The following is a 27,053-nucleotide window of genomic DNA, read 5'->3' on the forward strand; positions in this document are numbered from 1 at the left end:
TGGGTAGGACCAGGGCTCGAAGGGGTAAGGCCTTGGGTCACGGGCGTGGTCTGGAGGGACAGTGGGCGAGTCTTGTTGCGTAGAGGCGGGGAGGGATTGAAGGCGTAGTCTTTGTGGGGCCTGGGTGGGGCCTAGCGCGGCCTGGGTGGGGCTTTGGGCGTGGCCTTATGGGCTACGGGCGTGGCCAGGGTGTTGACAGATGGGTGGAGCTGTGGGCGTGGCAGTGCGATTGTGGGTGGGACTGTGGGCGTGGTCCTGGGAGGGCGGGGCCGGCTGGGGCCGGGCCGGGGTCCCGGGGGCTGGGGCGGGGCCGGGCGGGCGCTGCGCAGTCGCGGGGCGGCCGTCGCGCATGCGGGACTTGGTCGCTGCAGCCGGTGCCGCCGCTGCTCGGGGAGCATGAAGGACCGAACCCAGGAACTCCGCACGGTGAGTGCGCCCCGCGGGGACGCCGTCACCTGTGCCTGGGCGCTGGACAACCTTGGCCCCTCTCCCGCGGTCCCCGAGGCGCGGCCCAGCGTCCCCGACCGGGACGCAGAGAGCTGGGAGAGCCGCGGGACCCTGACCTCCCCTCGGGTCCCGCCCCTTGGACTCCTTTGGGGTCCCCGACTAGCGCGAGCTCGGCCGCGGGGGCCCGCGTGGGTTGGCGGCCGGAGCCTGCGGTGCTGGAGAAACTTTCCAGGACCTCGCGGTTTCGGGGGCATCGGAGGGCTGGGGTGGGGGGTTTCGGGGGCGGGACGGGAGCCACCTCCCCGCCCGAGGGGCAGGTCTGGTCTCCGGTCCCCCATTGTCCCACGTCCCCCTGGATGTGGACAGCGGGAGCGGGCCGGGCGCCACCTGCCAGGAGCCCCGCCGCGGGGTGCCTGGCGGATGCCCGGGTTCGGGGCGCCCTCCCGGGCGGGAGCCGCCTCGTCCGCGTCACCTGTGGCTCGCGTCCTGCTGGCCCGGTCCTCGGCGCGCCCGGGTGTGGGGGTGGGCGCACACCTGTCCGGCCCCTGGCTCACTTTCGGGCTCCAGGGTGACGTTTGCAAACCTTTCCTGGGTCCCCTGGTCTGACGGCAGCGAGAGGCATTTATTTTTCCACCTGTGTCTCCCAGGGCCTTCGGGGTGTGGCTCCTGGGGCGCGGCTAGCGGGGTGCGTGGAGGTTCTGAGTCCCAGCTCCAGGTCTCCCAGTCCTGACGGAGACCCCAGCTGCCCCGCCTCCTGCACGGGTCCCCCTTGCCGCCCTCCCCACCCCCCGCCTTTAGGGATGGGAGGAGGTGGGGGGGGGGATGACAGAAAGGAAGCCGGCACGTGGGATCAGGCCCTGCTCACTGATCCCGTGGAGCCCCAGGCTTAGCAGCTCCTCACTTAGAGCCAGACCCCTTGCCCCTCTTGCATGGGAACTTACTTCTGACCCCATAGCTTGTGATCTCTGACCAGATGCTCCCCAAATTTGTGCCTGCCTCTTCTCCTGAGGTGGGGGAAGGCCCCGTTTTCTGCTTCCATCTCACCCCGTTCTGCGCCTGCCAGCCCCCACCTGCCTTCAGACCTGTGTTTACTCCTGGCCCAGTGCCCAGCCCCAGGGTAAACCCCACAGGTTTCAGAGGAAGACGATGGTCCCTCCTGGTCTCTAAACACCCCCACTGGCGATGCTGCTTCTCTCAGGTGTCCTGCTGTCCTAGCAGAACATGGCCGGGCAATTACCTATGTTGAGATGTCTCATGGGTACCAGTGGAAACCCAGAGATTGGGGGATACAGTCCTTCCCCCCTCCATCTTCCAGTAGCTCCTGGCTTGCCGGTCTTCATCCCCTCTGTGGGTGGGGAAACTGAGGCACTGAGAATCAGCACCTGGCTTGGCAGATGAAGGGATAGGGTGCAGGGGCTCAGCATGGCCTCTGAAGGTGGTCAGAACTGAGGGTTCCCCCAGAAGAGCTTGAGTTGTGAGGTACTTGTGAACCCAGAACTTTGCCCTTCCCTCTCTGCTTGGTGACTCCCTTCCACAGGAATGCCTAGCTTTGCCTTTTTTTTATTTTATTTTATTTTATTTTTTTGTCGGTCGTGGGGGCTGAACTCTGGGCCTGGGTGCTGTCCCTTAGCTCTTAGCTCAAGGCTAGTGCTCTACCACTTGAGCCACAGTGCCACTTCCAGCTTTTTCTGCATATGTGGTGCTGAGGAATCGAACCTAGGGCCTCAGGCATGCAAGGCAAGTGCTCTACCACTGAGCCACCTTCCCAGTCCAACCCCCCTCCCCTCCCCCCGCTTTTTTTTATATATAGTGAGATAGTGTCTTGCTCTCTAGTTTGTGCTGGCCTTGAACTCAGGATCCTCAGGATCTTTCTGTTTCAGTTTCCCAAGTGCTGGTGTTACAGATCAGGCTCTGGTTTTGCTCCTTTTGTATGTGCCCTATGCACCCAGAGCGTGCAGAGCTCCTGCACCACTAGAACTGCTCCTCAGATGAGGCCTTCTAGCAGATTCTATTTTCTGGCAGGAGCCCACACTGGCTTGGGGGAGGGAGGGAAGAGAGTGAATCTTGAGGTGTTGTCCTTCCTAGAGCTCCCTTTCCCTTTGGGCCTGGGGTTTCCATCTGTGAAGCAGGAGGAAAACCTAGATTTCAGATTCTCAAAGGCTTCTGATTTTCTTACTCCGCATTTGGAGGGGACCTTGAACCCCAGGAGCCTACCCTTACCCCCTTGAAGGGAGAGAGGCTAGGGCTGGCCAGGGTGACCATAGACAGTTCAGGCCAGCAGCTGTGCCCTGCTCCCATTCTTCCTTCCTCCCCCCCCCCTCCCTTCCTCTTCTCCTCCCCCACCCACCGCTGCCAGATTTGGAAGGAAGGAAAGGAGCTTATTTATAAAAGTCACACTTGGGAAGGAGCTGCTGTTTCCTCAGCTCTGCAGCCCTAGCCCAGCCCTCCCACATGCACCTCTCATGGGGCCCATTTCCCTCTCAGCAGAGGGGCAGTGCACAGCTCCTTGTGGCCTGTGTGGGTCCCTCATCAGTATTCAGAGATCGGGTCAGCCCCTCAGGGTGCACATGGGAAATGAGACCCTAGAGGAGTAAAACTGGCTCAAGCCAGCTGAGGATCGCAGTTAAAAGTGGGACCAGGCAGAAAAGTCTGTGGCTCTTCTCCAATTAACCACCAAAAAGGCTGGAAGTGGAGTTGTGGCTCAACTGGTAGAATGCCAGCCTTAGGTGAAAAAGCTAAAGGACAATGTCCAGGCCCTGAGTCCAAGCCCCAATACCAGCTCCAACTCCACCGCCCTCCCCCTACCCCCCCCCCCCCAAAAAAAAAAAAAGAAAAAAGGATGGATCAGCTCAAGCGAAAGCAAATAGCTACCAAGTAAGGCTGGGGGTGCTCACACCCAGCCTCCAGAGTCCCTTGAGGTCTGGCGTAGGCCAAGATCACTGGAAACTGAAGCTCCCTCCCGTGCGCGCCCCTCCCCCCCCTCCCGCCCCAGCCCACCCACCCATCCTCTGTCTCTTGTTCAGTTCCTCTGTTCAGCTCACCTGTGGAGTGGAGCTGATTTTACAGAGAAGGTGAGAACAGGCCCAGAACAGGCCCCCCTTCCCTCCCTCCAGCTCAGGGGTGAGGGTATGTGTGTGTCTTAGACTGAAGGATGGCAACACAATTTTTATCTGGGGTGCTGATGGCCTCATTCTCTGCACTACTGGGATTTGAACTCAGGGCCTCGTACTTGCTAGGCAGGTGCTCTACTATTTGACCTCAGCCCTAACTTCCTGTCTCAGATCACGCAAGCCAAGATCAGAAAGGGCTAGGCTTTATCCAAGGTCACACAGCAGAGCCCAGCCTCTTTCCAGATCTGGGCCTTAGTGAGCTCCCAGGGGCCCTCTGAAGGAGACCCATCCTGGGGGGGAGCAGAGAGCCCAGGATGTGGGGAGGGAACAGAGGTGCCCCGATTTTAGAGCCAGCTTTACTGGGGAGCTGCCTGGCCTCTCCCATACCCTGATTCTACTCCGGGCCTCTCTGCCCAGTGATATTGACTTTGATTAGTCATTAAAAAGAGGAAAGGGAAAAAATAGCCCTGGAGGCAGACAACAGAGCTGGCTGGGCCCAGCTGTGATGAATCCACCCTGCCTGCCGGCTGGCCTGACACCAGGCGGGATGGGCTGGAGGCCACAGGGCCTTAGTGCCTCCTGTAGTGGCCAGACTCGTTACCTGGAAGGCACCCTGGGGTCCAGGACCAAATACAGGATGAACACCAGGGCTGCCCAGCACCACCCAGAGCAGCTGTTTTCTGCCCTGATGGTTCAATCCAGCTATGAGGCCTGAGCTGGGGCTGTTGCCCAGAGGCTGGAAAACCAGACCTAAGCTATCCAGGCGTAGAGAGGGCATTTTATGTGCTGTGCTATGGAGCACAGGGCCTTGGGCTTGCTAGACAAGTGCTTGAACTCAGAGCCTGCTTGCTAGGCAAGCATTTTACCACTTGAGCCATGCTCCAGCTCTTTTTGCTTTAGGTCCCCTGTCCTCCCCCTCCCCCCCTCAGTAATGGGGCTTGAACCCAGCCTGGGCAATGTCCCTCAAGGCTAGGGCTCTACCACTTGAGCCACAGCGCCACTTCCAGTTTTCTGGTGGTTAATTGGAGATAAGAGTCTCACTGTCTTTCCTGCTTATGCTGGCTCTGAACCAAGACCCTCAGATCTCAGCTTCCTGAGTAGCTAGGATTACAGGTGTGAGCCACAAGCACCCGACTTGCTTTAGTTTTTGTTCCCCCCCCCTCTTTTTTTTTTTTTTTTTTTAGACAGGTCTCTTCCCTTTGCTCAATCTGGCCGCAGATTTTAATCCTCCTACCTCTGCCTCCAGGGTGCCTCTTGGGATTACAGGTGTGAGCTATCAAATCTGGCTTGGAGGAGCCACACCAGCCACACCCTTACAAACTCCCACTCAGCCTCCAGAAAGGTCTAGAAGCACGCTTTTTTTTTTTTTTTTTTGGTCCGGTCATGGGGCCTGAACTCTGGGCCTGGGCGCTGTCCCTCAGCTCTTCAGCTCAAGGCTAGCGCTCTACCACTTGAGCCACAGTGCCACTTTCGGCTTTTTTCTTTTTTTGCTTATGTGGTGCTGAGGAATCGAACCCAGGGCCTCAGGCATGCAAGGCAAGCGCTCTACCACTGAGCTACCTTCCCAGCCCCTAGAAGCACGCTTTTTAACTATCACCACCACCCCTCCCCTGGAGCTGGGCCAGGGTTGACAACCGTAGAATGAGAAATGAATACCAGGCTTGAGTGTTGGTAGGACTCAAAGGGATTAAGAATGCTGGTGCCTCTAGGTTTCTAGCTTGGGGTGGGGGAATGGGGCTAGGATAGTGGGGGTTTGGGCTGGAAATTTTGAGGTGATCTGGGGAAAGGTGGAGGCCAGAAGGTATCTCAGTACATCTGTCCAGAGGGCACTGGGGCTTTTGAACCTGTGGCTCCAGCTGCCTCCGCCACATCAGACCTTCCCAGGTTCCTAGCTGCGTTACAGCTCTGTTCTGGAAGATTTCACTTGTTTTTGTTTGGGGGCTGTACCAGGGTTGGAACTCAGGGCCTTGAGCTTGCTTTCTTGGGCTGGTGCTCTACCATTTAAACCACACCCCAGCCCAGCATTTTGCTGGAGTTCTCATGGACTTTTCTGCTAGGCCTGGCCTCAAACCTAGTTCCTCAAGATCTTGTTCTACTGAGTAGATAGGATTACAGGCATAAGCCACCGGCCTCTGGCCCCATCTAGGTTTTTCTGAGAGCCACCATAGCTGGTGGGACCACAGCAGAGAAGTCATACCCCAAACCTTCTGATTGGCTATGGGGCCCCTCTGAATACCAGGTCCAGGGTGGAGCCTGTCCTGGTTGCCCCATTCAGGCTCAGAACCTGCATCTCTGTCTCCCCGTTCTGGCATCATGGACCTAAGTCCACACATGTCTCTCTGTGTCCTCATGGGAGAACCTTTTGGGTTTATCTTTGCACCTGTGGGCAGGGATAGTTTTGAGGCCAGAATGGGCAGATGCCAGCAGAACACAGGTCTCTGTGTGACACATAGCAGGCTGAGGTCCAGAGGGGCTTAGACAAGCCAGGGGTCTCTGAGGACAAGGCTGGTACCCTCTGTTACCCCGGACATTCCTCTTGCTGGCAAAGGGACTGCTAGAATATTCTCTGTGCACCCTTTCCCAGTCTCCCTGACCTTCAGCCACCCAAAGGACCCAAGGTGCGGATGGCACATCTTAACCTGGCTGGCTGCCCAGGATGTCGTGTGCCTCAATCTCCCCCGGGAGGGCTTGGGCCTGGCATGGTCCAGGAGTATGGGGTTGCCCCTGTCTTGTCTATGGGTGGGCTTGGGGGAAGGGTGGCCACCTAGCAGCCTGGCCAGCAGATGCTGGTGAGAAGGAGGGTGCTTTTAGCTTTGGAGAGGAGGTGTGATTTTTAGACTTAGGGGGGGGTGTCCCCCAGCTGCCTCCAGCCACCCCACTGTGACTGTCTGTTGCTTGTAGTGGGTCCCACTTTGGGGGGATGAAGCCAACCTCCTCTCTGTAGCCCTCTCTCCCTGCAGCCAGAGGGTCCTCCCTTAGCCCCTCATCCCCAGTCCTGGGGAAGAACCCAGCGGGAGGTGGCTGCTCCCCTGGGAAGTGAGCCCCAAGCTGGGCACTGGTGGCTCACGCCTGTAATCCCACCTACTCTGGAGGCTGAGATCTGAGGATCATAGTTTGAAGCCAGCCCAGACAAGAAAGTCCATGAGACTCTTATTTCTAATTAACCACCAAAAAGCTAGACATGTTCATTACTGTTTTCATTTTCTTTTCTGTCTTATCTCTTTATCTGTCTTTGGGAGGGTGAGGGTAGGGGCACAGAAATGGACGGATAAAGGGCGAACAGCAGTGGTGCTCACTAGACACTCTGTAGAAAATGTACTGTACAGTTTTTGGGTGGGGATGGAGGGAAAAACTGGGAAAAAGTGAGGGAAGGGGTGACATTGTCCAAAAAGAAATGTACTTTTTACCTGAGTTATGTAATTGTAACCCTTTTTTTTTATAATAACAAAAAACTAAAAGAAAGCTGGAAGTAGAGCTGTGGCTCAAGTGGTAGAGCACCAGCCTTGCGCAAAAGACAGTATCTAGGCCTTGGTTTTTAAACCCAGGACTGGAGAAGGAAGGCAGGAAGGAAGGAAGAGAGGGATGGAGGAAGGGAGGGAGGAAGAGAGGGAGGCAGGGAGGGAGGCAGGGAGGGAGGGAAGAAGGAAGGAAGGAAGGAAGGAAGAAAGAAAGGAAGGAAGGAAGGAAGGAAAGAAAGGAGGGAAAGGAGGGAATGGAAAGGAAATGGGCCCCAAGTCCCCGTGGGAGAGGTGGCAGCCATGCCTGGGCAGAGCTGGCTGACCCTGGCACCCTCCAGGCAGCCAGGGACAGCAGGACCATCAGCACCCAGGACGTATGGATTTCCTACAGCTCATGCAGGGCTCTGATTTGTACACACCCTGGGCGAGGGCTAGGGCAGGCCCGGGCCATGGCAGTGTGCCTTCCCCTCACCCCTTCCAGAAGTGGGGGCATCGGCCCAAGGTGGAAGCTGACCCCAGAGAGACTGGATCAGGATGGTGTGGGCCTTGCTGACACCAGAATCCTGCTCACATTGGGTTTTTGAGGCTGGGCTGGGGGTGCATGAGGATGACCCATGTCTGAGGGCTTGGGGGTCCCCTGGAAGATGAGCCTGGAAGCTCTGGGCTCCATTGTAAGACCATGGAGGAGCTAGGCTTGCTGGTTCATGCTTGTAACCCCAGCCCTAGGGAGGCCAAGGCAGGAGGATTGTGAGTTTGAGGCCAGGTTTGGTGACACCCTGAGGCAGCTCAGAAACACAAAGACTACTGGGCCTGGGGAGTACACAGTGCTGGCTTACAGGCCAGGGCCTGTGCCTTGGAGGGGTCAGATAGGCCCAGCTAACACACACCAGCCCAGCCATGACTCAGGCTCGGGGGCTACTGGTGGGGGGACACCACCCCCGCTCCATGACAGGGCAGCTGTCAGGAGAGGATCAGCAACTGGGTCCCTGGCCTGGAGGAAGAGACCATCACCAGGCTCTCAGGCAAGGTTTCTCTGTCTTTTTTTGTGCTGGTACTTGCACTCGCTATGGCTTACCTTTTCTGCTGAAGGTTGGCACTCTACTACTTGAGCCACAGCTGCACCTCTAGCTTTTTACTGCATCATTGGAGATAATATGCTCTCATATTTTTTCTGCCTGGGCTGGCTTCAAACTGTGATCCTCAGATCTCAGCCTCCTGAGTAGCTGGGATTACAGGTGTGAGCCACCAGTGCCCTGCTTTACATTGACATTTTTATCATCATCCCAATTAATCTATGCAGAAAAGAGACTGAGGCCCAGTGTGGAATGTCCCTAGCTCAAGTTTACCCCGACTCAAGCCAGACTGTCTTTGTCCCTGCTCACAGGCCCCCAGGAGGGAGGGAACGGCCAGCTGGCAGAGCTGTGCCCAGTATACCTTCCTGTATACAGATGCTGGGCAGTTGGGGTATCAGTTCTGGAGGGATCCAGGGGTCCTGCACAGGCCCATTCATGTGCACACACCCCTGGGTAGGCCAAAGACAGTGACGATGATGACGAGGTCACAGTCACCGTGGACCGGGATCGCTTCATGGATGAGTTCTTCGAGCAGGTAGGAGGGCCTGCCCTGTCTCCTCCCCAAGCTGGGCCTGCCTGCCCAGCCCTGGGCTCCCATGTGTGGGCATTTGGGCGTGGTCACCCCTTCCCACCTGTCCTCTCCTGGAGCTTCCTGGGCTTTCCTCTGGGCCAGTCCTGGGCCCACACAACCTGGCCTTGGTCCAGGTGGAGGAGATCCGGGGCTTCATCGACAAGATTGCTGAGAACGTGGAGGAGGTGAAGCGGAAGCACAGTGCCATCCTGGCCTCCCCTAACCCCGACGAGAGTGAGTAGGGGTCCAGGAGCCATGGGGACGGCTGGAGCACTAAAGGGTGCCCAGGCTGGTTGGGTCAGGGGAGGGTTCTGAGAGACCATCCAGGACTGAGGACAGTCACTGGTGGGACCCTGGTCTCATGCAGACTTGTGTGGGTGGGCCAGATGTGGTGGCAAGGCCTGTAAGCCCAGCTAATCAGAAGTGGAGGTAGGAGGATCGTGGTGTGAGGCTGGGGCATAAACTTGAGAAAGAACTAAAGCAAAAAAGGCTGGGGATGTGGCTCAAGTGGTAAGTCTAATTCAAACACTAATTCTAGCAAAAGAAAGAAAGAGAGGGAAAGGAAATAGAAGAGGGAGGCTTGGGGGGGTCTCTTCCTGGCCCAAGTAGGGTCTGTAGCCTGCTTGGCCCTTTCCTTCCTCTGGGTTTTTCCTAAGGCTGGCTGCTGTCCAGGGAGGCCCTCTGGGAAGGAGAGGGAGGGGCTGGGAGGGGCCCTAGGGCCCCTCCCAGCTCCACCTCCCCAGGGAGCAGATGGTAGCTTTGAGGCAGCAACACTGTGGGAGGGCAGGCCGGCTGAGCAGGCAGAGCTTCCGGCAAGAGCTGGCAGCCCTGGCACCTGGCCACTTGGTACCCTGGAGCCACGCATCCTCCCGGCTCCAGGAAGTCACCTCGCTCTGCCAGCTCAGGGAGCCTGTGTGGCCTAGGTTCCATACATGCCAGGTTGCTCCCCCAAGACGACTTGGCCATTTACCTGTCTCCCCCTCCCCCCCATGCTGGTTGCAGACCTCATTGCAGCCCATCAGGGCCCAGGTTGTTTCCCTGGGTACACTTTCTACTCTCCCGCGTGGCCCCCAAGCCACCCAGACACTTCACCTGTGCCCAGCACTGTGCCCTGGGAAGGCAGGATGTAGTGTAGTTAGGGAGACACCAGGGTGCCTCCAGAGAGAGAATATGCCGGCTGGTTTGACCCCCTTTGCCCCCTATCCAGAGATGCCCCTGGTGGCCAGGCCTGTGGCGCGTCTGTGTGGCCCTGTGCGGGCTCTTCCCGCCGAGGCTAGGAGGTGGTGACTGAAGTGAGGTGGAAGGATTCAGCTTCTGGAGGGGGTGGGTAGGGTTGGGGGTAACAGAGCCCCTTGGCTTCCTTCCTTGGGGTTCCTCTGTGTCTTAAGCTGAGCAGGAGACCTGGCAGGGGGGAGGGCTGGGGAGGGGTGCTGCAGGGCAGAGTAGAGTCAAGGAGGGACCAGAAATCTGGTGGTGGGGGGCTTTCCCAGCCCAGGTGCTAGGCCTCCTCTGGGCCCGCCATCCGGCTGGGCTATTTTGGGTCTGAGCAAGGAAGGCTGAGATGAGAGCAGCTGGTAACCAAGCTGCCCTTGTTCTTGCTAAGAAGGTGGAGCCCCCCACACCCACCCACGCTGCCTGTGGGAGGTGACCCTCCAGGCCCATCCCCAAGGCCAGCAGCCATGCCTCTCCCCAGCCACTTCAGGACTTGGCTTGAGGGGTGATGGTGGAAGGCTAGCCCTGGCTGATGGGGGGGCATCCCAGGGAGCACCTGGGAACACTGCAGCAGGGAGCAGCCGGCTCCCCTGAGGGAGAGGGGCCAGCTGGGCACCCCCTGGCCTCTGCCAGCTTAGTAAAAAGATGGCTTCAGTGGCATGTCAGGCCGCAACCCCCCTTCCCCTCCCTTGGCCCCAGCCACCTGCTACCTCAAGGGCCCACTTCTTTGAACCCCTTCTCCATCAGCTCTCAGCCGGGCTGGGTGCCGCCAGTCCCTGAGGAGGGGCAGTTCAGGGATCAGGGGGACTGCACTCTTGTCCCCCATCAGCCCATGGCTGGCTGCTCAGTCCCAGCCACCAGGTAAGGCCAGGTGAGCCCCACCTAGCCTGGCTCCAGCCAGCAGCAAGTCAATGTCCCCAGCCTCCTGGCGCCAACTCCAGCCTCACCAGCTGCTCCACAATTATTCTTGCCTTAAATTTCGACCCATCTGTGTTCTGCAGGGGGTGGGAGAGGCGGGAATGGGGAAGGAGCGGGGAAGGGGGATGCGGCTGCAGCTGGTGTGGCCCTGACCCAGATACGGGGCAGCAAGCAACCACTCAGCCAGGGCAGGACCCCATCCATCCAGTGCAGGAGGCAGAGCCTGACCATTAGGATAAGGGGGAAGGTACCCCAGTGCCTACACCACACCCCTTCTGCTTCCCCAGAGACAAAGGAGGAGCTGGAAGAACTCATGGCAGACATAAAGAAGACAGCAAACAAAGTTCGTTCTAAGTTAAAGAGTGAGTTGGGCTTTGGGCTATGCTTCTTCACTCTGGTGGGTTGAGGGTGGGAGACGGTCCCTGACCCCCGGGGCGATACTGCTGTTTGGGTTCTAGGATAGGTGCTTGAGTACCAAAGGAGCATGGGAGCAGGTGAGGAGGGCTGGGATGTGGCTCCGTGGCAGTGCCCTGTCCACAGGGTCTGAGGTCCTGGGTTCCAACACCCTCCAAACAAGCTGGTGGCCGTGCAGTGGACACCTCAGCCGAGGGCCAGGTGTTGTGAAGGTGGTGGCTGCCTAGGAGCTCAGCCCTGTGCCCAGCCTTGCTGGGGCACGCAGCCAGCACACAGTAGGTTTGCCACCAGCACCCCCCCCCCATTCCCCTGCTTCCCGGGGGAGGGCCTTCAGGGCTTGCCAGCTTGCCTTGCTTCCCATGTGGCCCCCACAAATCCCACACGGAGGCCCTCCCAGGGGAGCAAGCACCCTATCCCGGACTTGGGGGTGGGTGGGGATCTCGAGGGCTCAGCCGCTGCCTCCTCTAGGTATAGAGCAGAGCATCGAGCAGGAGGAAGGCCTGAACCGCTCTTCTGCGGACCTGAGGATCCGCAAGACACAGGTGCGCGGGCGTCTGGGGCGGGGACGCCCCGGAGGCTCTGGGGCTCCGTGAGGCCTGACAGCTGCACCCCTTGTCCCGGACTCCCAGCACTCCACGTTGTCCCGGAAGTTTGTGGAGGTCATGTCCGAGTACAACGCCACGCAGTCCGACTACCGCGAGCGCTGCAAGGGCCGCATTCAGAGGCAGCTGGAGATCAGTGAGCGGGGGTGGGGCCTGCTCAGAGGCGGGGCCTGCGGGGCGGGACCGACAGGGAGGGGCGGGGTCTGCCGTGAGGCAGGCCCTCTAGGAGGGGCGACCAGGCGACTATGGTTAGGTTGCATGCTCAGCGTGGTCCCGTCCACAGCCGGCAGGACCACCACCAGTGAGGAGCTGGAGGACATGCTGGAGAGTGGGAACCCCGCCATCTTTGCTTCTGGGGTGAGTGTGGAGCCTGCTGCTGTGGCCTGCTAGCCATCCCTACCCCAAGGCTCCAGGGTGTGGGGGAGAAGTGCTCGGTCAGGGCGGTAGCTGGACCTAGCCACCTATGAGACAGGTTTCAGATACAGCCGAGTCCCCAGAGGTGAGGTCACATGTTAGTTGCAAAGACCTATCTATGCCCAGCATGGTGGAGCACACCTGTAAGAGGATTTGAATTCAAGGTTAGCCCTGGCTACATAGTGAGACTTCCACAAACACCCACTGTGTTCCCAGTATCTCCTAGGGGGCTCCACTTCTGTGCCATTGCTACCCCTGGGCCTTTGCTAATAACTGTCATTGGGGTCTTTTTCCCTCCTGATAGACATACTGTATGGTACACTCCTGGAAGGCTCCAAGTTCTCCTGGCACAGGGGGCTCTTGGGTTTATATTTTGAGACAGGGTTTTCTTTTGCAGCCCAGGCTGGTCCAGAACTTGAGATCCTTCCTTCTCAGCCTGAGTGCTGGCATTACAGCACTTAGGGTGCATTGCGGCACCTTGCTAGGGGATGCCTTATGTGAAGGAGGTGGCCCATAGTTGTGGGTGGGGATTCCAAGAGGAGAGGAAGGGGGCAGTCATTGAATGATGGTAATTCAAGGCCTGGGTCCATGGGGCTGCAGACACTGATGTTAAGAACTGTCTCTCATGGAATGGGAACTGTGGAGCATGCACAGGTAGGTAGTTCCATGGAGAAATGGAGTTGAAGCTGAGCAGATGGGTGGAAGGACTGTGGCAGTTGGTACTGGAAATCTGCCATCCCAGTTGCCTTCCACCCTGGCCTTCTACCCTCCTCTCCCTGGGCCTGTGCCCTCCCCCTGGGCTGGTCTCTGGGTTCCAGCTCTCTGCTCCTTCCCCCAGATCATCGTGGACTCCAGCATCTCCAAGCAGGCTTTGAGTGAGATTGAGACTCGGCACAGTGAGATCATTAAGCTGGAGAGCAGCATCCGGGAGCTGCATGACATGTTCATGGACATGGCTATGCTTGTGGAGAGCCAGGTGAGCCCCAGGCCCCTCAGCCCCAGCCTCCACCACACCTGGGGCTGCATTAACCCCCTCCCTTTCTGCCCAACATGCTGCCCGGCCTGGGAGGGACTGAGCCCTCAGGTAACCAACCAAACACTTGCCCACCTGTGGCACCTCTCTTAATGGCTCTGCTTGGTCCTGCATGGTACCCCACCCTGATGTCTGTTCTCTGACCCACTGCTCTGCTAGGGGCTCCAAGATAGAATGATGAGGTCAGCAGAGGGGCCTGGAGCAGATCATTGTGTTCAAGGGCAGCATCAGTGAAGAAAGGGGTCAGCATTTTGTGGTGGTGCATGTGAGTAATACCAGCTACTCAGGAGGCTGAGGCAGGAGAATCCCACAGAAGCCTATCTGGGCAAGTTAGTGAGACAGCAGGAAAGGCTGTGAGGCTTCTATCTCTAGTTAAACATCAAAAGGTGGAAATAGAGCTGTGGTTCAAATGGTAGAACACCATCCTTTTAGAAAAAATGTGAGGGAGCATGGGAGGCCCTGAATTCAAGCCCCAGTACCGGCACAGGGGCTTGAGTGCTGCCCTGACAGCGGATGTGGAAAGGAGCCAACTTCCAGGGAAGGTGGAGCAAATGCCCAGGGCCCTGGTCAAGTAGCTGGCTTTACTTGAGGGAGATACGTGATCAGTGGCTGGACCCCAGGGTATGGGCAGGCCCAAGGTGAGGTCAGCTGAGGGAGGTGAAATCCACAAGGCCTTGGTTAGTGGCCTTTGTTTTGGTTCGTTATGGGGCTTGAACTCTGGGCCTGGGCACGCTGTCCCTCAGCTCCTCAGCTCAAGGCTAGTGCTCTACCACTTGACCCACAGCACTACTTCCAGCCTTTTCTGTTTTCTGAATTGAACCCAGGGCCTCATGCATGCGAGGCAGTCTCCCACTGAGCCACCTTCCCAGCCCTGGTCAGTGGCTTTGAGTACCTGAAAGCATTTACTTTTTTGTTGGTCCAGGGTTTGGGCACTGTCCCTGGGCTCTTTTGCTCAAGGCTAGCAAGCTGCCATTTTGAGGCACAATACCATTTCCATCTATTTTCTGTTTTTCATAAGTGGCTCCTTGGAGATAAGAGTCTCATGGGGACTTTTCTGCCCGGGCTGACTTCAAACCAGTCCTGATCTCAGCTTCTTGAGTAGCTAGGATGACAGGTGTGAGCCACTGGTGTCCAGCTCACTTCTGGTTTTTGTGACAGGATCTTGCCATGTAGCTCAGGCTGGACTTGAGCTCTCAATCATCTTGCTTCAGGATTACAGGTGTGAAGCACCACACCAAGTCAGTGGGGGCTTTGGGGCATGGTGGAGGTAGGACTTAGGAAGCAGGGAGGCTGGAGGAAGCTGTCATGCCCAGTGAGACACACTGTGGTGACCTGGACAAGAGTGAAGGCATTGGATATACTAGGAGTCTGTGGGCAGTGCCAAGATTGGACAGGCCTCCAGGGGGATCATGGGACCATGATGGCCGCAGAGGTGGGCAAGAGAGGCTTAGGGGAGTCAGCCAGCCAAAGCTCAATGGAATCATTGTGCCTCAGGGTGACAGGAACATAATGATGTTATCCCATAAGCTGTGGACAGGGAAGGCTTAGACTCACCTGCTGGTCCTGGGGGTCAGGGCCCAGTTGCCGCTCTCTGCATGCCTCCCTCCATCCCCAGCCTGCATGGCCAATGCCACCCCAAGATGGTTGCTGGGAGGGGAAACAACGGAGCCTGTGGTTGTCAGCTCAGCTGAGAAGCTATATCCTGGGGCTGGAGCTGGGAAGGTGGCTCAGTGGTAGAGCGCTTGCCTTGCATGCATGAGGCCCTGGGTTCGATTCCTCAGCACCACATAAGCAAAAAGAAAAAAGCTGGAAGTGGCACTGTGGCTCAAGTGGTAGAGCGCTAGCCTTGAGCTGAAGAGCTGAGGGACAGAGCCCAGGCCGAGTTCAGGCCCCACGACTGACAAAAACAAAACACCCAGCACCATGCCTACCTCTCATACCTTATTTTCCTGACTTCAGGTTGCTGGCATGCCAGCCCTGCCCTGCCCTGAGGAGCCAGCCCTGGAGCCACCACCCGGGCCTTGCAGGGGGAGATGATCGACAGGATCGAGTATAATGTGGAGCACGCTGTGGACTACGTGGAGCGGGCTGTGTCTGACACCAAGAAGGCCGTCAAGTACCAGAGCAAGGCGCGCCGGGTCAGTGTGCTGCCCAGCCCTGGCTGGTGGGCGTCCCTCCCCTCTGCCTGGCCAGGAGCTTCAACCCTTCTTTATTTTGTGTGTGTGTGCCAATAGTGGGGCTTGAACTCAAGGCTATCCCTGAGCTTTTTTACTCAAGGCTAGCACTCTGCCACTTACTTGAGTCACAATTCCACTTCCTGGGCTAGCTTTGAATCCTCATCCTTAGATCTCAGCCCAAGAGTAAGCTACCAGTACCAGGCACAACCCTCACTTTTACTTTGAGGTGCTGGTGTTATAACCCAGTCTCAGTCCCCCCTGCCTGAGGTCCCCCAGCTCTGCCTGAGGCCTGCCCTCCCCACCCTCTGTCTGCAGAAGAAGATCATGATCATCGTGTGCTGTGTGATCCTGGGCATCGTCATTGCCTCCACCTTTGGGGGCATCTTTGCATAGGGCTGCTTGCCTGCCACGCTACCCTGGACAGCTCACCCAAGGCGGTCTGACCACGGGCCCTCTCCACCCACCTCACCTCTGGCTTGGAGCAACTCACTGCCCCCCTCTGCCCAAGCTGTGTTGTGTGCATGATCTTGTGACTGTGTGTCTGTGCAGAGATGCAGCTGGGGCTGTGTGGGGCAGCCCCAGGTCCTCCCCCAGGCTGCCCTCCCTAGCCAGGCAGGGCTGGCCCATGGGCATGTTAGCAGTCCTCAGGCTTGGGTCCACCCTGACCTGGTGCCCAGGCTTTCTGGACCCCAACCTTGCTTCTACCCCTCCTACCCTGGCCTTCTCAACTGTTTTTCCCACCCAGCCTTCCGGAGCGCGGCCCAGCTGGCCTCATGGTGCTGCTTTTTCTGGCTGGGGGAGGGGGTGGCCCCAAAAGCTCTAGCACCAAGCCTCTGCCAGCTGCCACTGTCATGAGGCTCAGGGGTGCTGTTGCTGGCCTGTCAGGACTAAGCTCCTCCTCCTCCTGGGCCAAGCCTCTGGCTCTCATCTCCCTTCCCAGGGCCCAGGAACAACCCCAGGGTGGGGCCTGAGCTGGGGTGGGGTCCGGGAAGGCTGCAGCCTGGGCCAGTGTTGCGCGTTTGGGGATGCTGGCCCAGGTGCCTTGCCAGGCCTGGTCTTGCCCTGCCCTTGCCATTGATGTGTCAGTGCCATGTGGCTTCAGGTGTCCTGGATGCAGTATTAAGCAGCCAGTCAGGGAGTGCCCCCATCCTGGGGCTCCTAGTTCAAATGTGCCCCAACCCCAGATCCCCTCTTCCTTGACAGGCTAGGAGTCTGCATGCGCCCGCATGCAGGGGGACTGGCCATGCCCAGGCCACCGCCCTCAGCTTTGCTCCTGCCTGGTACCTGTGACCACTGTCCGTGTTGCCTTCTCTGCCCTCCCCTGCCACCTCCACCAAAGGTCTTGGTACAACCAGCTGCCCATTTTGTGAATTTTTATGTAGAATAAACATTTGTATCTGTAGCTGCCTCTGGGCGATCCTTCTGTCTGCAGCAGCCTAGCCTCAGGACTTGGGGACAATATGACGGGCCTGGGAAGGGCCTCTGACGGAGAGTCTGACTGCTCCCAACGCACGTGCACATACACCTGTGCCTTCCAGTTCCTGGTCCTGCCTCGGTCTGCCCTGCCCCCTGGAGTCTTAGTTGTGTTCCACGCCATCCTGTACTACCATGTGACTTTGTGCTCCTTGTCCTGGCAAGCTAATGTCTATGCCTCCTGGACAGGCTGCCCCTCACCCCACCACCTGTGGTTGTGGGTACCTCCCACCCAAGGCCACTAACACCCGACCATGCTTCCCCACTTGTGGTTAATGGTTAGAGGAGAGACACCCAGTCCTGCGACACCTGCCTGTGGCTGGAAAGAAAGCTCTTGTCCAGTACAGATTTGTTTTTGTTGTCGTGGGAGCCACACAGTGGTCCACAAAAAGTCATTTATTCCTTCCAGAATAAAATCAGATGTCCTCAGTGCTTCTGCAGAGATGAGAACATGCTGAGCACTGCAGAGCTCTTGGCAGCCTCTGGGTAGCCGTGGTCGGTGGCCCCATAGGGTGGCATGGGACCCTTCAGAAGCGAGGTCTGCGCTTGCGGCCCGTGTACTGCGTGTTGGGCCTGACTTCTCTGTGGAAGACAGCGTTAAGTGGGGCACCCTGCCTGCAGCCAGGCCCCTGTGGCCCTGTGCCCGCCCTGCTGGGCCTAGCACATACTTGCCCTGGCGCTGCCGGCGCGCCTTCTTCTCCAGCACCCACTCGCGGCTCTTTCTTACCATGGCCCGACGTGAGGTCCTGTGCGGAAGCCTGTCCCAGAGATGTAGCTGTGAGATCAGGGGAGGGCTTGGGACCCCTCTTCTTCCCAGAGCCCTGATTCCCCCCTGTGCAGCCTCCAGGAGGGGCAAGGCAGCTGGGGCAGGGCTCTCCTGGCACCCACTGGTGTGTGAGGCAGGAAAACGAGGCCGCCGGCTCATGGCAGCCCGACGAGCATCCTCAAGCCTAATCTGGGCCTCCTGCTCTGGCTGAGGGGACAGGGGACCCCTGACAGCACACTGGAGGGCAGCCCTGGGCTCCAGGCACCCATCTGTCCAGGGCCAGCATGAGTGGGGGGGTGGGAAGGCTGGCAAGGCCCAGGCCCACACCCATGGGCGAGGGGGCAGGTGTGAGGCCCCACCATGCAGGGGGCAGGGAGAGGGCGGTGGTGGGAAGCTCTCTGTGAGTGATACCTCTCTGTGGGTGATACATGTGTGGAGAGGTGGGAGCCAGGTGGCAGCATGAGGAAACACGCAGACAGACTAAGGGAGACAGGTGAAAGCTACAGTGCCTCCCGCTCCCGACAGTGTTGGGAAGGAAGCCAGGGTGTTACTATGCAGCTGGAGCTGGCCTTGAACTTGAGATTGCCCTGCCTGAGCCACACTCATCCCGTGACCTGCTTCTCTGGAAGGCTCCTAGTCCCGTGAGCCACATCCCTGGAACTAGATGCAGGCTCCCTCTGCGCCCACGCTGGCACTTGGCACCCTTCACCCACAGCCCTCCTGTCCCAGGGGCGGCCTCACCTCTGGTGAGTGAACGCCGACTCCGTGGCCTGCTCGGCATCTTGGTTTTCTGTCAGCCCCTGTGGGACACAGAGTGCTCTAGGAGCCCCATCTACCCCCACCTGGGTGTCCGACCAGCAGGCTCAGGCCCGGGTCCCCCACCAGGCATTGCTTCCCACTGTGGCACAGAGGTCCTGCACTAGCCGCACCCCCGCCCCAGCCGCAAACCCAGGGCCCCTCACCTTCGGCAGAGAAGTTGAAGGCCCAGAAAACAGGCAGAGGTAGAACCTGGAAGCAGAGCGCAGCCTTAGGCCTTCTAGGTCTGGGCCAGACCCTGAGGCCCTGCCTACTCCCTGGCTCCCCCAGACCCTGGTGGTCCACACTCCCACCCAGGTCCCCTGAGGCTCCACCCACATGGGGGCAGAGCCCTGCTCCGGGGTCTGTACTCACTTCTTTGCTCGGGCACTGTTGGGGTAGTCTACCACCACGCCGCCCGTGAAGCCGGCCTTCGTGGCCTGTGTCGTGATCAGCTCCAACTGCGAGGACGAGGGCAGGAGTTGGCGGGGAGGTGGAGGCAGAAGCTTTGCCCCACTCCTTGGGAAGCCGGGCGTGGCCCCGGGCTGCCTCTGAAGTGGACACCGATGTCCTTCCCCATGAGACCCCACAATGGAGCCCGCACAGTGGTCACCTGTCTCTCAAGTCCCTCCCGAGCTCAAATAATTGCTCGATGACTGCCCAGGGCCTCTGGCACGCCCATTTATGTACTGGGTTCTCCAGATGAGTCCCATCCTGGAAGTCACGAGGTCCAACATGGCCTTGGCATTCACCTATATGCAGGGCAGGTGAGAGAGGAAGCCAGCGCCTCCCCTCTCCCTTTCCCCACACTTCTAAGCAGCCAAAAGGCTTACCTGCTCTGAGTTCTCAGGGTATAGCTGTAGGATCGCTCGGGCTCCTCGGACCTGCAAGCAACAGAAATGTCATGACCTCCCTGGCCTTGGGTATCCAGATTGGGACTCTTCACCCCTCCTTCCACCACTGAATGCAAATGGAGCCCTGCCACAGGACCTCCATACTAGGAACAGGGCCATTTCAGGGATGGACAGTTCTACCCTGAGGGCCAGGCCACAGGGCAGGGCTGGCTCGGTGGGTCCTCTCTGAGGTCCTGAGCAGACCTGAAGAATGAGGGAGAGCTGGAGGTGGCATAGGGTAAGAGGAAGAGCAGAAAAGCAGAGAAGGGAGAACACAAGAGACCCTGTGAGTCTGGAGAAGGTGAGGAGATAGGAACATCCAGAGCCTTCAAACAAGGAGAAAACATATTTTGATCTTAATGAGAACTGCAACCACTGGGTGCTGTGGCTCACTCTTGTAATCCTAGCTACTTAGGAGGCTGACAATGAGACCTGAAGATCAAAATTTGAAGGCAGCCAGGCCACTAAAGTCCAATTATTCAGGAAAAGACTGGACTTGAAGTGTGACTCAAGTGGTAGAATGCCAGCTGTGAACATAAAAAGCCTACAGAGAGCATGAGGTTCTAAGTTCAAGTCCCAGTATTCTCCCTCTCTCAACCCCCCCCCCCCCCCCACACACACAAAATCAATCAATCAATCCAGGTACCATGGCTCATGCCTATAATCCTAGCTACTCAGGAGGCTGAGATCTGAGGATTAATGTTTGAAGCTTGCTGGGAAGGAAAGTCCATAAGACTCTTATCTCCAATAACCTACTCAGAAAAAGTGGAAGTAGTACTGTGGCTCAAGTGGTAGCAGGCTAGCGTTGAGCACAAAGAGGCTCAAGGAGAGCACCAAATCACTGAATTTAAACCCCAGGACTGGCAAAACAAAACAAAACTGGAGCCGATGCTTCCAAGTACAAAAACAAGAGACAGGGACTGGGAAGGTGGCTCAGTGGCAGAGCGCTTGCCTTGCATGCATGAGGCCCTGGGTTCGATTCCTCAACACCCACACAAGCAGAAAAAAAAAACCGGAAGTAGCGCTGTGGCTCAAGTGGTAGAGTGCTAGCCTTGAGGTGAAGAGCTGAGGGACAGTGCCCAAGCCCAGAGTTCAGGCCCATGACTGGACCAAAGAAAAAAACAAAAAAAAAAAAACACAAAACAAGAGGCAGCATATTCATGATGGCTCTGGTAAACCACGGGCTGTCCTGTCCTGAGGTGGGAGGTCCAGATCATGTCCTCTGAGGGCTGGATGCAATGCCTTTGTCCCAAACCAACTTACAGATAAAATGAGGCAGAAAATGGGGGAGTGCTGACACGCCTGGAATCCTAGCACTCAGGAGGCTGAGGGGAAACTTAGGTTCTAGGTCAGTATATAGCTGGCTGTCTCAAAAAAGAAACCAATCCAAACCAAAAAAGCCAGGCAAAGGATGCACAACTGTGATCCCAGCCCTCAGGAGGATGGCGTATTCAAATTCCAGACTAGCCTGGACTATAGAGCAAGACCCTGTCTCAGAAAAACAAAACCAAAAAGCAGAAGAGAGCTCAGAAACTAAGGTCATCAGAAGTGACCTAGTTCCAGGTTAAAATACTGTTTGCAGACAGCACATTCCAGCTTCTAGAAGTACCCACACACTGCCTGGACTTCTATGAGGCTGAGCCTCAGACCGAGCAGCCGTAGGAAGGTCCTGTTAAAGTGCTTATGAAGGGACCCCTTCACAACCTGCAGGGCAGGAGAAGAGACCCCATACTCACAAGAACAGAATAGAGAGTAGTAAAGAAGCAGTACAGGCGCTTGGCAGGGATGTGAGTCTTCTTGTTGGCATTACAGAGCCACTGCACTGCAGAGATGCTAGAAAGGAGGAGAGGGACATGGTCAGGGTCAGGAGAGCCCAGCCTTCCCCACCCATGCTGAAGGATCTGCCCCCAGCTCTTCCTACAAACTATCTCCTCTAAGGCCCAGGGCACACACAGGGTGCCACTCAGTCTGAGTCAGCACAGGGGATCCTGGATGCTACCAGCATCTCCTGTGTGTCTAGGCTGTGTGCACACCTGCCCCCTTCCCTTCCATCTATCAAATGAAACCCCTGGGCAGCCCTACCCGGTACCGCTCACACACCTCCTTCACCTGTGATGAAGGCACCAAATCCTCATGAGGCTCTATGTCCTCTGGTCTGTGCATTCAGCCGCAGGACTCCATGGCTCACTGGGTGGGGCCTGCCTCCCTCTCCCCAGCTTTTGCTTCCTCCCCACTGCCTCAGTACCCATTATCCTCTCAATGCGACACCAACCACCAGGTGCTCTGCAAATCCACCTGGAAACAACCTTCCTAAACAGTTAACATCATCACCCCCAGCTCCCTAAACCAGTGCCGGAACCTGGCAGCAGAGGATGACCTCAGAACTAGAGAGGTTTTGGGGTTTTCTTTTCTATTTTTTGCCAGGGATGAGACTTGAACTCAGGCCTCTTGCTGGGTCTTTACTACTTAGTGCTAGCACTCTACCACCTGAGTCACATCTCTAGTCCAGAGTAGGTGGTTTTGACATACTTTTGACATTGTGTGTGTGTGTGCCTTATCTGTCCAATAAATCTGCACATCTCAGGAGAGGTATGTTTTTTTTTGTTTTGGTTGGTCATGGGGCTTGAATTCAGGGGCCTAGGCACTGTCCCTGAGCATTTTTGCTCAAAGTTAGCACTCTATCACTTTGAGCTACAGCATCACTTCTAAGAGAGGAACATTTTTCAGCATCCTGTGTAACTGCTTCACAGCCAGGTTTGGGAAGCAGTGGCTTAAATATTAAGAGCAGGAAGTGAATACACTCACCTGATGCAGCCATCAAAGGAACCTGGTTTGAAAGGGAGACCCTGGCCCATATCCCCCAGAAGCAGGTCTCCCTCTGTGTCACGGTCCAAGGCTGCATCTACAGCAGAGATGAGAATAGGAGGGCATGGTATAAGGACGGCTATGCACTCTTGAGTGTGGTGGGCAGAGTGCATCACAAGGTATACTCACCCAGCATGGACGAGCTGATGTCAATGCCCACCCAGTAGTGTCCTGACTCTGAGAGGTGATCTCCACTCAGCCCAGACCCACAGCTGGAAAACACAATCACAGAGCCCTCCAGTGGTGAGTACAGAGAAGCTCCATACCACCAAAGTGATTGTAGCCAGGCCTCACATCTCACCCAATATCCAACAGGTAGCAGGGCTGACCCTCAGGCAGACAAAGGAGCTCCAGGGCTCGCTCGGCCATCTTGGTCTGGACATCAATCATCCGAGAGCTGGGAAGGCAAAAACACAAGCTAGTAGAAAAGTATTTCTGGGGTAATCTTTCTTCTAGAACAACAATAATCCAAGAGAAGAAAAAAAAGTCAGCCAGGGTCCTTTTTCCTGACCCTTTTACCTAGTAATTCTAATATGAGATTAACAAACTCAACTGTAATTATTTAAAAGAAGCCAGGCATGTAGGCTTATGAAGGTAATCTCAACTACTTGGTAAACAAACCTTTGAGGTCAGTCCTAGCAAAAAGTTAATGTGATTCAAAGACATGCCTGTAATCCCAGCTACCTGGGAGGCAGAGGCAGCAGGCTTGAGGTCTGAGGCAAGATTAAAACTAAAGCAAAAGGTCTGAAGACATGGCTCAAGTAGATCCCAAGATAAGAAAGGGAAAGAGAAGAGCTCTAAGTTCAAATTTTAGTACTTTCCCAAATCCCAAAGAAAATCTCTCACACACACAATAATCATGCAAAATAGTTTCAAAACACTAGACACAGCTCTGCAGCTAGAAGAAAGATTATTTTGTTGACCCTCTGTTTGGACCTCCAGTTTGAGCAGAAATGAGAGACTGAGTATGTAATATATATAGAAAGGGTAGACTTAAAAGTTGCTGCTCAAGTCTTTCTGTCACATGGCTTTATATACATAACTATCCTTTATGAAATTCAGACAATATGCAGCCAGTTATGGTGAATATTTAGTGTTACTGTAAATAGGGTAACACGATAAGCCTATGTTTTCTTTCTTTTTTCTTGGGTCCAGTCGTGGGCCTGAACTCTGGGCCTAGGCGCTGTCTCACAGCTCTTCAGCTCAAAGCTAGTGCTCTACCACTTGAGCCACAGTGCCACTTCCATCTTTTTTCTTTTTGCTTATGTGGTGCTGAGGAATCGAACCCAGGGCCTTAAGCATGCAAGGCAAGCGCTCTACCACTGAGCCACCTTCCCAGCCCTATGTTTTCTTTCTTTAGTTACTAAGTTGTTGTAAATAACAGTTTCAAGCTGGGTGTTGGTGGCTCACGCCTGTTATCCTAGCTACTCAGGAGGCTGAGATCTGAGGATTGCAGTTTGAAGCCAGACCAGGCAAAAAAGTCCATGAGACTCTTAGCACCAATAAACTACTCAGAAAAAGCTGGAAGTGGTGCTGTGGCTCAAGTGGCAGAGTGCTAGTCTTGAGCACAAAGAAGCTATGAGACAGCACCCACGTCTTGAATTCAAGCCCCAGGACCGGCCAAACAACAACAACAACAAAACGTTTCAACTCCCTAAGTCAGATAAGTGCAACTTTTCTTGATCAATATATCCCCTTCCATTGTTCTCCCCCCATTTCCCCCCGTACCATCTCATCACTACCCTCAAGTTACACAGTTCGGTTTTTACAAATGTACACCGAATATAATGGCTACATTATATTGGCAGTCCTGGGGGTTGAACCACCGGAACCCCGCCCCCAACCTCTAGTTTACTCTTCTTAGAACAAGTTATGCCACTGAACTTTGAAAACCACCCGAGCCCCTTCAACTAACTTTACCAGTGGTAGACACAGACCTGACCCAGGGACTTTCCTTCCCCCCCCTCCCCCCAAATGCTACACGCTTTCCCAGGAAGACTTGCCGGTCCCCTGGACTGGCGCCCCGGAGCCCCGACGCCAGCAGTCTGCTCACTTGCGGACGTATTTCTGGGCTTCTTTTTCGTCGTAAAACTGCAGGAAAGAAAGAAATGGCAGGTGGAGGGAAGCTTCCAGACGCATCAGGCCTAGAGTAGAATGGGGGGGGGGGGGTCTCCGAGGGCCTTCAGGTACTCACCAACTCCGGGGGACCGCGATGCTCCGGCCGGCGGCTCCGACACGCCATCGTGCACAGTGGCGGGCGCACCTTCCGGAACCGGGTTTTTACGTCATTAGCCCCGCGACCGCTCCTTAACGCGCATGCTCTACTTTCTGTCCCCCGCCTTCGCTCTCAGCAGATTGGTTACTGGGGCCGACGCCCTGACAACAACTTGCGGCTCCTATTGGAGCGGCCCGTCCGCCTCTCAAATGGCGGCCACGCAGAGACTGAAGTGGTCGCGGCTGTTGCTCCCGGGTAGGTGGCCGTCCCCCAGGCTTTCCGCGGCCCCGGCCCCCGGCTCCCGGGTGTGGGCGAGCACGTACTCCCGCACGGCGCTCTACGACCTGCTCGGCGTCCCCGCCACCGCCTCGCAGGCGCAGATAAAGGCGGCCTACTACCGGCAGAGCTTCCTCTACCACCCGGACCGCAACTCGGGGAGCAGCGAGGCCGCCGAGCGTTTCTCGCGCATCGCCCAGGCCTACCTGGTGCTGGGAAGCGCCACCCTGCGTCGCAAGTACGACCGCGGGCTGCTCACCGACGAGGACCTGCGCGGGCCGGGGGTGCGGCCCTCCCGGGTGTCGGCGGCAGACCCCGACCCGCCCTGCGCCCCACCGCCCGCCGCCTCGGCCAGCCGGGACCGCGCTCGGGACGGACGCCGCTCCGCGTCGGATGCCAATCGCACCATGTTCGACTTCGACGCCTTCTACCAGGCGCACTACGGAGAGCAGCTGGAGCGCGAACGGCGCCTCCGGGCCCGCCGGGAAGCCCTGCGTAAACTCCAGGAAGAGCGGGCCAAGAGGGGCTTCCGCTGGGACGAGACCCGAGACCTGTCTTTGATTCTCCTTTTCTTTGCCCTCTTCGCCATCTTCGGCTTTCGGGTTTAACTGGAGAAGGGAGAGTAAAAAGGAGCCACCCCAGCCAGCCCGCACAAGAGACCGGCCTGCATGTACTACCTCTGCTGGGGTGTGAAGAAACCGCACCCCTACGCCCTGCCCTCCTGCTCCACACAGCCAAGAATCGTCTTACGAAGGAAGTGTTTCCATGCCCTAAGGTGGGGGGTGGGGAGGGCTTCCTAACGGACGGAGAGTCCTGAAATCCCATGATCAAGGGATTTCCGGGGTCCCTGCTTCTAAAGGTTGCCTTCTCCTTCAGCCTGCAGAACAACTTGCTGAGGCTTCATTGGAAAATCTCAGCAAAACTTGTCTGCCTTTGGGCCTACAGTATTTGTCCCTTGTGGCCAAAACCCCGTGCAATATTTTCTCTGACCTAGTTGGCTGCCAAAAGAACAATCCTGGGGTTGCCCAAACTTTGTCTTTCTATCCATTTCTGAATCCACAGGTGAGAGCTGACTGACCCAGGATGAATGTGGTCCTGGAAAGCACCGCTATTTGTTTTGGGTTGCCCCACGGCTCTCCTTTCTGTCTGTGGCAGTGGGAACTGGGAAAACAAGGTCATCTGGCATAAGGAGTATGCCATTTTGTGTACCTCATGAATGACCTTGGCTGCTGTGTGGTTGTCACAGGCAGAGGTTAATCATTTGCTGCCTTGCGGCCTGTCACACTTTACTACAGTCCAGAGTTTCCATCCCATGCAATTATTTACATAGTGTAATCTCAGCTGAGCTGGGAAGTGTGCTTGTCACCTCTCTTCCCTGTACTAGCCACCCCCATCCCTAACTGCTGACTGTCACACAGCACTTGTAGCTGTCACAGTAATCCCAGTCATTCGGAGACTTTACAGGTAGATGAAGAATTCTAGGCCAAGGCTGGGAATGTGGCTTAGTGGTAGAGTTCTTGCCTAGCATGCATGAAGCCCTGGGATTGATTCCTCAGTACCACATAAACAGGAAAAGCCAGGAGTGGAGCTGTGGCTCAAGTGGTAGAGTGTTAGCCTTGAGCAAAAGAAGCCCAGGGACAGTGCTCAGGCTCTGAGTTCAAGCCCCAGGACTTGCGCCGTGCATGTGTGTGTGCATACACAAAATTCCAGGCCAGCCTAGGACAAAGGAAGGAAAGGGAAAGGAAAGGGAGAGAAAGGAAAGGAAGTAGATGGGCTCAGAGCTCAGATGGACTTAGGTGTGGCAAAGTTCACAAGCCCCACAAGCCATGTCCTTGGAACTCTGCAAGTTTATTGTAGCCAGTGCTGCTGAGCAACCACCTGGTGGTCCAAGAGAGACAGGGTTCCTTTGTAGTACTGACTAAAAGACTGCTGTAGGTTTCCAAAGGGAAGCCCCCTGGGCCTTATGGTAGCTTACACCTGTTAAGTCCAGGAAAGGGAACTGATTTTAAGCCAGTCAAAGTTAGTGCAAGACCCTAGTTGTAAAACTAAAAGCAAAAGGACTAGGGAGCTGGGGAGGTGACTCAGTGATAGAATGCTTGCCTTGCATGCATGAGCCCCTGGGTTCGACTCCTCAGCACCACATAAGCAGAAAAGGCCGGAAGTGGTGGTGTGGCTCAAATGGTAGAGTGCTAGCCTTGATCTGAAGAGTGGAGGGATTGCTCCCAGGCCCAGAGTTCAGGCCCCACGACCGACAAAAAAAAAAAAAGTTTAAGTGTGGCTGCAGTGGTAGACCAAGAGGCTCTGAGTTCAGTTCCCAGTGCCACATATGTGCATACTTGCA

The 27,053-nt window shown here is 56.5% G+C and overlaps 3 protein-coding genes and 1 non-coding gene across 5 annotated transcripts; 2 read left to right on the plus strand and 2 right to left on the minus strand.

Annotated features, from left to right (window-relative positions):
• The first annotated feature begins 352 nt into the window (after nucleotides 1-352).
• Stx1a (syntaxin 1A) lies at nucleotides 353-16,801 on the plus strand. Of its 2 annotated transcripts, none has more exons than XR_006148657.1 (10): nucleotides 353-426; nucleotides 8,546-8,623; nucleotides 8,794-8,893; nucleotides 11,077-11,151; nucleotides 11,672-11,745; nucleotides 11,833-11,941; nucleotides 12,089-12,162; nucleotides 13,058-13,195; nucleotides 15,212-15,390; nucleotides 15,745-16,801. XR_006148657.1 is itself a non-coding variant. In XM_042688157.1 (10 exons), the coding sequence occupies exons 1-10, from the start codon at nucleotides 397-399 to the stop codon at nucleotides 15,820-15,822; spliced, it is 867 nt and encodes a 288-aa protein (XP_042544091.1). In that variant the 5' UTR covers nucleotides 353-396; the 3' UTR covers nucleotides 15,823-16,801. The 2 variants fall into 2 exon arrangements, 1 of the variants encoding a protein (XP_042544091.1); XM_042688157.1 differs by having other exon boundaries at nucleotides 15,280-15,390.
• A 455-nt stretch (nucleotides 16,802-17,256) lies between these two features.
• Nucleotides 17,257-24,485, minus strand: Bud23 (BUD23 rRNA methyltransferase and ribosome maturation factor). Its single transcript, XM_042688155.1, has 12 exons — nucleotides 24,416-24,485; nucleotides 24,275-24,312; nucleotides 22,523-22,618; nucleotides 22,351-22,433; nucleotides 22,162-22,258; nucleotides 21,093-21,189; nucleotides 19,297-19,347; nucleotides 18,839-18,924; nucleotides 18,631-18,676; nucleotides 18,410-18,468; nucleotides 17,571-17,660; nucleotides 17,257-17,484 (listed from the first exon to the last, which is right to left on the minus strand). The coding sequence occupies exons 1-12, from the start codon at nucleotides 24,461-24,463 to the stop codon at nucleotides 17,430-17,432; spliced, it is 846 nt and encodes a 281-aa protein (XP_042544089.1). The 5' UTR covers nucleotides 24,464-24,485; the 3' UTR covers nucleotides 17,257-17,429.
• Nucleotides 17,791-17,918, minus strand: LOC122114902. Its single transcript, XR_006148664.1, has one exon.
• A 52-nt stretch (nucleotides 24,486-24,537) lies between the features above and the next one.
• On the plus strand, nucleotides 24,538-26,205 carry Dnajc30 (DnaJ heat shock protein family (Hsp40) member C30). Its single transcript, XM_042688136.1, has one exon. It carries the CDS (start codon nucleotides 24,538-24,540, stop codon nucleotides 25,318-25,320), a length of 783 nt encoding a protein of 260 aa, XP_042544070.1. The 3' UTR covers nucleotides 25,321-26,205.
• Nucleotides 26,206-27,053: the final 848 nt, after the last annotated feature.

Source organism: Dipodomys spectabilis, unplaced genomic scaffold (genome assembly GCF_019054845.1).
Source record: "Dipodomys spectabilis isolate Male_0828 unplaced genomic scaffold, ASM1905484v1 ptg000112l, whole genome shotgun sequence".
NCBI lineage: Eukaryota > Metazoa > Chordata > Mammalia > Rodentia > Heteromyidae > Dipodomys > Dipodomys spectabilis.